This window comes from Echinococcus granulosus (assembly GCF_000524195.1).
Source record: "Echinococcus granulosus chromosome Unknown EG_S00045, whole genome shotgun sequence".
Classification (NCBI taxonomy): domain Eukaryota; kingdom Metazoa; phylum Platyhelminthes; class Cestoda; order Cyclophyllidea; family Taeniidae; genus Echinococcus; species Echinococcus granulosus.
In genome coordinates this window covers 366,568-375,939 of record NW_020170425.1, presented here as the reverse complement: position 1 = coordinate 375,939, position 9,372 = coordinate 366,568, and the positions used below count along the sequence as shown (strand labels likewise).

General features: G+C 37.0%; 1 protein-coding gene across 1 annotated transcript; it reads right to left on the bottom strand. All coding sequences in view use genetic code 11, as the record gives it.

Annotated features, from left to right (window-relative positions):
• Nucleotides 1-2,640: 2,640 nt before the first annotated feature.
• EGR_05759 (hypothetical protein) lies at nucleotides 2,641-4,326 on the bottom strand (the record flags this gene model as incomplete). The annotated part of the gene is made up of 2 exons (XM_024495008.1): nucleotides 2,641-2,939; nucleotides 3,930-4,326. 2 exons carry the CDS (start codon nucleotides 4,324-4,326, stop codon nucleotides 2,641-2,643), a joined length of 696 nt encoding a protein of 231 aa, XP_024350601.1.
• Nucleotides 4,327-9,372: the final 5,046 nt, after the last annotated feature.

Sequence of the window (9,372 nt, the reverse complement as noted above, 5' to 3'; positions counted from 1 at the left end):
TTATTTCAACGACCATGATTTTTAAAAAGGTTTTTTGCGACTAGTATGCTACTTAAACTGCCTTGACTTATTTGGTATCCGAAGATTAAAGGCCAAAAATTCGAATTGAGGTATTCGATTGAAGGACTCGAACAAATTGTCGTTAAACCTTAATGGCTTGAACGCTATTTACTTACTTTTTCGTTTCCGATTTCCTTTGGAAGTAATGATAGATTTCTCTACAATTCTTCTGATATGGGACTGATAAGAGTGAAAAACAAAGTCCAAAATGTCGTAAGAAAATTTTTGCTTAATCCGCGTTTTAATTTATCATTACATCAATTTCCAAAATGGGCATCAAAACCAAAATTCAAAACTCTATTTTTAGAAACACGTATTTAACTTCGGCTCTATTAATTTCTACAGTGACTTAATAATCACACAATTTCACCTGTAACTTTGGCTAAGTGTAGGGAAACCAGGTAAAAAATGGAGGTTATTATAAATTTACAACAAAGTCGTAAAATCAAAAATGTGAGCTTGCGTAGATCTAATCGATTGTAATGTTTCTGGTGAATAAGTTTTTATACGTCACAAAGCGAAAACCCCACCGCTGGTAGCCGGTACTTTACGAGCTTACACGCATCACATTGAAGACAAACAAAATTTAGATATTATAATCCAATCCATATTTTTGACTTAACAAAATGTGTTGAAAACGGGGGCATTTAAGCTGTGAATATAGGTCTTATTAAGTTAATATAGAGATGATAAATGAGCCAAAGAACAAATCATAATTCAACTTTCATCGAGAGGTGCATGCCAACGGTCATCAGGTTTTGGATTGTTTTCAAGATAAATTATTCCCCAATCCGATTTTCTTCACAAAAGGAAATGCTAGACACAAAGGTGTAACTTAAGGTAAGTTGTTTAAACAACGTAGCATAAATAATACATTTTCAGAATCATGCTTCACTCAAAGAAATAGACAAATTTAAAGTTTTTTAGGAATTTTTTACTCATACTGGAGTATTGATCAGATTTTTGTACTGACCGCAACTGGGAACATCCAGCCAACACTTTAGCCGTTTTTGGCCAACTCTCCAGGATCCTCGTAGCTTGCGAAAAGCTATTCCACTAAAGAGTAGCTTACAACACTGAAATAAGAGACAACTCCAAAGGATCGCTCTCAAGGGTTTCTCCCTTCAACATAACTACCGCCAGTGAATGTCTCCAGAAAACTTTAGCTAGTTCACGCTCTACATCCGTAAAATACCTGATTTTATGGAACATTTCAGGCTATTACCTAGCTTCTTGAAAAGCCAAGTTAGATACACAAGAGCGAATAAAAGCAAACTATTATTCCACCTCATGATGATGAAAATATTTAAAGTGCCAAAAGCACCACGAAGATACGCACCAACGTGAATTGGCGTTTTAAAAAGTGCTTGATTTTCTTTTTGTGATTGTATTCAAACAGCGCTTTGTGGAGATGCAGCTGAGATCATATGCAACAATACAACGGCATTTTTAGATAATATCTCGGTCTTTTGTTGATGACAGAGAGGTTCATTGCTTAAAATTTTATTTTCTACACAATCAAAAGCAAAATTTCAAATTCCCTTTTTATAGCTTATGCATTTCAAAGGACTCAGTTATTTGTGTGCAGAGTATCAGAAGCTGCAAATGCCCAACAAAGAAATTTTTACGTATTTCTGCAAATTTGGTGCTTTAAACTCCTGAAGTTTAAACCCGAAATCATCTCTCCGGCGATAGTGTCTGAAGTAAAAATGCTCCGGAAAATAGTTTACTCAACGTTCTGGCAACTAAAGGCAAGGGTAAGCCATCTCAATGTTAAATTTAAAGGGATCAAGCTTTTTAAAATAGATACAAAGTATAAGCATGTTTAATCAATTTTTAAGTCAAAATTTACTTCTCTATACAAAGCATGTAGAAAAGTGGTTATTAATGGATCAGTGACAGGGGAAGTATCTCTATAACTTTGGACATGCTTTAAATTAAGGAGAATGAATATAAATCGCCTTAAAAAACATGTTCGATGATAAATTTAAAAGAGATTACCTCACTCTAAGTTTAAATATTCACATTCTGTCATCAGAAATGGGATAAGATTAGGTCAGGAAATTTGTTTGTTTAATTAAGTATTAGATAAATATTTTTCTTCATACTTTCACTAGCGCCCTTATGAAGCTCAGCAGTATCATTCATTTAGAGCAGGAGGTAGCTGGGTTCCTGTTTACAGTTAGCTACCAAAACCGCTGTGCTTGCTGTATGTAAAGAAGTTATAAAATTGTTCGGAACTCAGACCTAGATTTCCAGCACATATTAACATATAAAGCTAAAATTAGATACCTATTTCTTTCGTTTAGGCGTGTTAAGCAACTACAGCATCAGGATGCGGTGCGTTTTTTTCTTATTTGACATTCTCTCATCGTGCTCAGATGAATGGTGACAATTTGGGATATCATGGATCTACTGGTTGTTCAGATTACGTACTTTGTTAAACAAACCAATAAAAATAGGTTTCTAGTTAAGGAATTTGAGGAAAAGAATTATGCGTAAGGGTGAAACAAACATCACTCAAGTGATAGATAAGAGCGAAATAAATGACGATGTGTCATATCCTAGGTACAGTTTTATTCAACTCACGACAGGTTCATAAACTGTAATGATCTGTACAGCCTTGTCAGTGACACACTGATTGGTTTGTTCTCGCTCGGGTAGCTCTGATGGCGTATCAAAAAATTGGGTCCGTGTAAACTTTGGAATTTCGAGAAGTTCTCGAGGTGAGAGTTTGCTGTCCGGCTGGGCCGCGTAGATGCAATTCTCACTCTCGCGCCCTATTTCGCCTGGAATGTAGCTGTTCCGTGTGGTGATTGCTGACGCCAGCGTCAGTCGACTGTTATAGCCTGCCAGGGACACGGCGTAGAAGAGACAAACTGCAAAATACATCACTACCGAGTGAATTCGGGAGACGACTCGGGTCTCGTTCCAAGAAATTGATAAAATCCACAGACATATGGCGAATGCAGCGAGGAGAGAGCAGATTAATTGTAGTTTAGTAACTATTGGCGAAGAGAATAGGGCTACCGCAGTCGAACCAGCTCCATAGGAAACAGAGGTACTTAAAGTGGATTGAGTATTATCTTTTGGACTGGTTCTTACTTTTGAGTATTCATGCTGACAAGCATAACTTGGCACAACTCGAGATATCGAGGGCAGATGTAATCGGTGTCCTTGAAATTTCCAAATCCGAGTTCCTATTGTGATCACTGCAAAGAGCACAGGCAACACAGAGGTTAGAGCTCTTAAAAGTTGACTCCTGTTGTGAGATGACTTAATCTCGGTCGGTATTTCGTGCAGAAATACCAGCTGCAACGTGTTTAGTGCGATTCCACAAACCCACGGAATACAATGGGCCAGAAAGGAGAGAAAGACCGAGTTTTTTTGGCTCTTAAAGAGGCTTGCCCATGGCTCTGTTCTGTTCACTCCAGGTTTTAGAATGCGCAAAAACATAATCAGAAGTGTGTTTATAAATCCAACGAAGATCCAAAAGACGGACGTGCAAATATCAAGCACTGGTATGGCAATGTTACAGAAATTACTCATTTGACGGGGAGATAGGCTTACGAAGGAAACAGTTCCTCTAGATGTGGCCTGTAAGAGAAGAAATGCAAGCGAACATGCAGTGGCGTGTACGTTAAGTCCACAAATAAGGCTACACCTGACAGCAAAAATCCCTCTCTGAGGTTGTGTCCGGTTTTTCCAACGCTTGCTGCAAAGGAGAGTCAGCCAGATACTTGATAGTGACCCAAACAGTAGTCCACCACAAACAAAGGCAATAAATTCGTATAGAGGAAGCAGCGGTAGGACTTGAAGACGAGTGCACGGGCGCAAAGAGGGTCCAACTTTGTGTCGAGAGTTTTGACTTTGTATTGTCGGAATGGGACTCTGTGAAGTATCGGCATCAGGTTGTTCCAATAGCGGAGCGTCGGCAGACAGATGCCAGTAAGAGGTGAAGTTTTCACCTGAGGTGAAATTAGTTAATGCCGTGCCATTAAATGAGCTTTGTTGAATTTTTTCTTGGTTGTAGAGGGTGGCATCATCGTTGGACAGCAATCGGTTTATGTCATGCTCGATGTCCCACCTGCTCTGCTCCGACTGAGAGCAAAGGGGCTTTGAGCAGAGTAGGAGTAAGAAAGGAAGAAAAAAGTTAGGTGGATGGAAGACACGAGGTTTCATTATTTTTCTACATGTCGTGATGTAAGCATTGCGCGTAATCTGATGTGTGCAGTCAGCGCACTCATCCCGGGTAGTCTGATGCATTCCAACTGGACCAACCGTGCCGACCCAGTTATGTCGACCAATCAAAATATTTCAGGAAGTGGAAAGTGGCAAAGCTATTAATTAAAAGTAGAATTTTCATTAAGAAATGCCTTTTAATATGCCACATAGAAAATCGAAGAACAAAGCTCTATTTTATGCTTACTTTGCTTGGAATAGTTAAAACCATGGTTCTGTAAAACAAAATGTTGTCACTTTCTATCTAGCGTCGAGGGTAGTATTAATCTTCGCCTTTTGGGCTAGGCCTTTATTATCAAAAGGAGAAATCTAGATTGTTCTTTAAAATAAACAAAATCAACCGTCATAATCAGATGGCATTTCTAATTAACAATGAGGATAAATTGCTTAAAGTTAACCAGTCACAGCCACTGCAGATTTTGTTAATCGGAGGTGTTTCAGTCTGCAAGTGCTTTTTCGGCTCTACGTTAGGATAATTTGATTTCGCAAGATTCAAGACAAAGTGCTGTGGTCTCTCAGGTCTCTTGGTAGTAATAGGAATTTTAGAACAAACTAAATTTCCTATTACGGAACGTAAGGCGGCTTACAATTTAAAGAATAAACTAAATAAAATTGTTAGGGATTGAATAGCACTACAACACGTCGGAAAAATTATCTTAACAATCATTGACACAGTCTTTTGTTCATTAGCTTAATGACGGCCATGTGAAATTCTACTTATATGCATATTATAATTGATAAACTAAATTTAAATATATATTTACTTGGAAGATTAAAAACATGCGGACATCGAGGTTTCTGGGGTCAAGCTTCTCTATGGCAAGAATGGAAGAGATTTTAATAAATCAGGAGAATTTGACGGTGCCATTACCATCATACAATTAGTCGCTAGACCTTAAAGTACGTGGAAAGGCACACATCAAATCCATTTACATATTTTTGTTACCGAGGTATCTGGAAAACTAATAGCTACTGTAATTGGTACATTTCACAACTATCACCAAATCGTAATGGTATAGTACCTTTTAGATCGGTGTTATTCAGTCAGCGCCATTCCCTTTTCTTTCCAGTTTGGATGAAATATTACGTAACTGTTATAAAACCATATTCTCGCAAATAGATGGTTCATTTAAATTTATTGCAAATATAATTCCCTGACAAATGAAATTTGGGGGTTAATTGCTTTGCGAAATTGACTACTTTTAGAGAATATACATGCGAAATGAAATTTAGCAAATGTATTGATATTAATAAATGCAGTAATGATTTTCAGGGGAACTTTTATGTAGTTCCTCATGACTAGACTAAATACCAGACAAATTCATGCAACTTTGCTGTCGTTTAAAACGGCACCTTCCTCCTAATGTTAAATAGTGAATTTCGATGCTTCTCTGGGTCCAAATTTAGCATCCCGAGTAGCAAGGCTACGCAGCGCATAAGATTTCTGTGTATTCTATCTACCTTTTATGCTTCAATTGTCTTTAAAAGTAAGGACAAATATTTATAAAGATAGCCAAAAAGCCACTTCCTCCAATTAAATAGGCTTCAAATACAAAACGCGCCAAAGTTGTCGTTAGGTAACGCTCTGTGACCTTATCAAGCCAAGCAGTACCCAACACTTTTCACCTATGAAAACATTACTTGGAGGCGAAAAGCAACCCCAAATATGAGCTTAGATTCCAAGACCTGCATACTTCATCCAGTCTAGAAGTTTCAATAAGACTTTGTGCGCAACCGTAAACCAATGAAAAGAAACTGCACAATTCATATCTTGTCAAATATAATGGATAGTGTTAATATGGTATGAACAATTTTGACGTTTTGATATATTTTGCACAATAGCTAGCAAAAATACGCGTTGAACATCTATCCTAGAAATTATTCTAAGCTTGAGGTGTTAAACTTTCGGAGTTTTGTACCCGATTGAGTCGAACTGTTTCCTGACCAAATTGTTTTGCATTGTCTACACTGCTTCTTTTAAGCTGAAAGAAAACATTCAACCCCTCGGTAACCAAATCTTGATTAACTTAACTTTGCAAGCAAATAAACCTAAACATTTGGCTACTGCTATGCGTATGAATCAAAGTTTAATAAATAGAGTGTATTCCACGGTAGGTGGTAAATTAGAATTTTCTCACATCTGGTACCCTAAAACAGCTATTAATAGCCAGAGTTAATGTCCCTTGACTCTTATGCTGGTGTATATTCCTAATCAAACAATATCTTTAAATAAAATGATTTAGTTGGTCGTTAAATATACCCAATGTTGGCTTGGTAAATAAGGGCCCAGTCCAAAACTAGTGCAGTAGATTTCTGCATTCGATTGAAATACACTATACATTCATATCTGCCTTTCATGACCAAAAGTGTATTTTGAAATTGGGATGAACTGTTCAATATAAGTATTGAGATAAGTATATTTAAATGAAATTCTTATGTTTTGCAAACAATTATTCCACTGTGGTTTCATTTCTTAAAACTTCTGATGTAAAAAAATCGTTAAATAAATAAAATTCCATCAACGATGCGATAAAAATGGGTCAGTACTGAGCGGTCTATAAGCAGTGAAAAAGTAAAAATGCGAGCTGAATTAGTGCTAATGACTACAGGTGCCTTTTGGGTCAAGACAAAGCCCACGTGAAAAAACTATTGCATATTATAGTTAATTCGAAGTAAATAAAGAAACGAAGGGGAATGCCAACATGCTCGGAGTTACCTCAGTGTTGCTGTTTGTTCCACAAGCAAAACATTAACTTTGGCATATCTATGTGCAGAAGAAAAAGGCACATCTACACACTACAGAATAAATCACTTGTGCATGTTTAAAACCCTCTATACCTCGTGCTATCACCCCGTAAGTGAACAATCTCAGCTGTTCTAATTCATCAAGACTAGGCAGCTGTCAACGCATCTATCAATTTAAGTGGTGTGAAGAAGCAGGCTTTCCGAGATCTATACTTTCGTTGATTGGCTTCTACAAAGCACATTCCACACTTTCTCCTTATCCGAAAAAAATATAAGTGTATTACGAATAGTCGGCATTATGACTCAATATTAAAAAATGCCATCAATTTTCACTTTAGGATAATATTAAAAAATATTAAAGAGCGTGAAGTTGAGGAGAAACATTTATAAATGGGAAGTTTGCCATTGACCTATTATTAGTATTTGAAGTTTTCGTTACTTTTTTGAGACGTTACTACCATTATTTGCGCTATAATACACATAATGAATCTCAGTAATTCAGTACTTTAGTGGAGTTGGTACTGTTCACCATTCAAGTCATCGACAAGATTATACAAACATATAAAATTCGTTTAAACACATACGAAAGGGCAGTAGCTCCTAAAAGTGCAGATAATTTGTGGGATGGGTGTTGAGTATTATTTGTTATATTAGTATTTAACACCGTACTTACTGCAGGTTTCGTAAATGAATCATTTTGGTTAATTGGATCTAAATGATAGTTTTAAACTTCCACGTCAGTTCAGTTTTACTTATTCTTGCAAACAGCAACACCTAGACTAAAATTATGGGTATATTAGGAGGCCTTGCTAAACTAGCAGTTATATATTAGCATAAATGGGAATCATCTGACCGTGATGCGCGCGTAAGCAAAATTTTTCATTAAGTTAAATGAACGAAGACATTTTGCTTTTCAAACTTTGCACAATATTGCATTCTTTTTCGGCCATTTAACTGTCAATGTGTTTGGCTTACGGAAGTAAGTCGGTATCTGCTCAGTGTATACAACTCTTAATTGCTAATGCACTCGAGGACCACCCAAGCCCTAAATTTGATCTAACAGTTCCATAAGCATCAATAATGTGTACGAAGTTACCTTTTTCATCGCAGCTGGAAGGAAAGCATCTCTACACAATTTTTGATTAAAACGCCCATATTGTTTGCCATTCATGGGACGAGTTTGGGATCAAAGGTGCGACTCAGGGAATAATGGAGAATAATGACTATGAATTACGGGATGTTTGTATCCCCAGTACATGCGTTCTCATTTGGCTCGCTTATAGCTAGGATTGCTGCCCCATGAATGTCATTTTTTTAAGACTAGATGCTCTAGTATCACCAGCTGAAAACCTACGATGTCGTTAAATTAGAAATCCGACAAATTGTTTGTGGGTAAAATCTAAGGCCTTAATTTCCATTTTTCCATACTTTAGTTCAGATTTGCATTCGTTTTAAGCAATAAAGCCTTTCACTTTGTGATTCCCTAAAAATGAGAATTTTAGCCTAGTTTGAATATTGTAGCAGAAGTTTCACCAAAAATTTCACGAAACTATGAAGCGACTCCCCTAAACGGTTTTGATGGGAATGGAAGGCTATAATGAGGGAAAAGTGGCAGAAGCATTTTATGTCGGCAAGTGATTATTCATTTTATATTACATTCTGGTTTTCAGATGCTATATTATTACCGATCTGCTCCTTGTCTCTTTATACATCTTCAATGTCCACCCAACTGATTCCTACCGAATGCTTTCATTGTGCTTGTTTTTGGATCGAAACGCACAACCTTGAGTTGGCAAATCCTAAATGAAACGATTTGTGAAGCACTACAAGAATGACTCCTATTAGTCGTCATCTAAACTTATTGTAACTAATTATTCGGCGTTGCAATCAAACTGTTATCTGGGTGCAGGAGACAGGCAACCGACACTATGGAGCCCAGAAATAGTGAAGCATTTACTAACGGGATTAATCCTAGCCGGAATCTGGAGTGACCGGGTTAGGACTGATAGTACGTATCTATGTTAAGGTACACCTTCTCGGATCGTAATTAGCAGTGATTACTTAATGCTGTAGTACTGCCATGTAGTAGCAATCAAATCAGAGAGGCAATCCGATTTTCTTGAGTTTAGTCGAAATTACATCAGTTGTAGCTTCTTTTTCGAATGACAGTATTTACCTTTATTAAATTTGTACTTTTGATGTGGATTATAAATAACAGCTCATTTTTCTTTATAAGGGTCCTTTACAGATAGCAGAATACTGTATCAAAGGCCTTCTAGAGATCTGGTATCGTGGAAAAATGGAATAATGCTCACTGATATACAT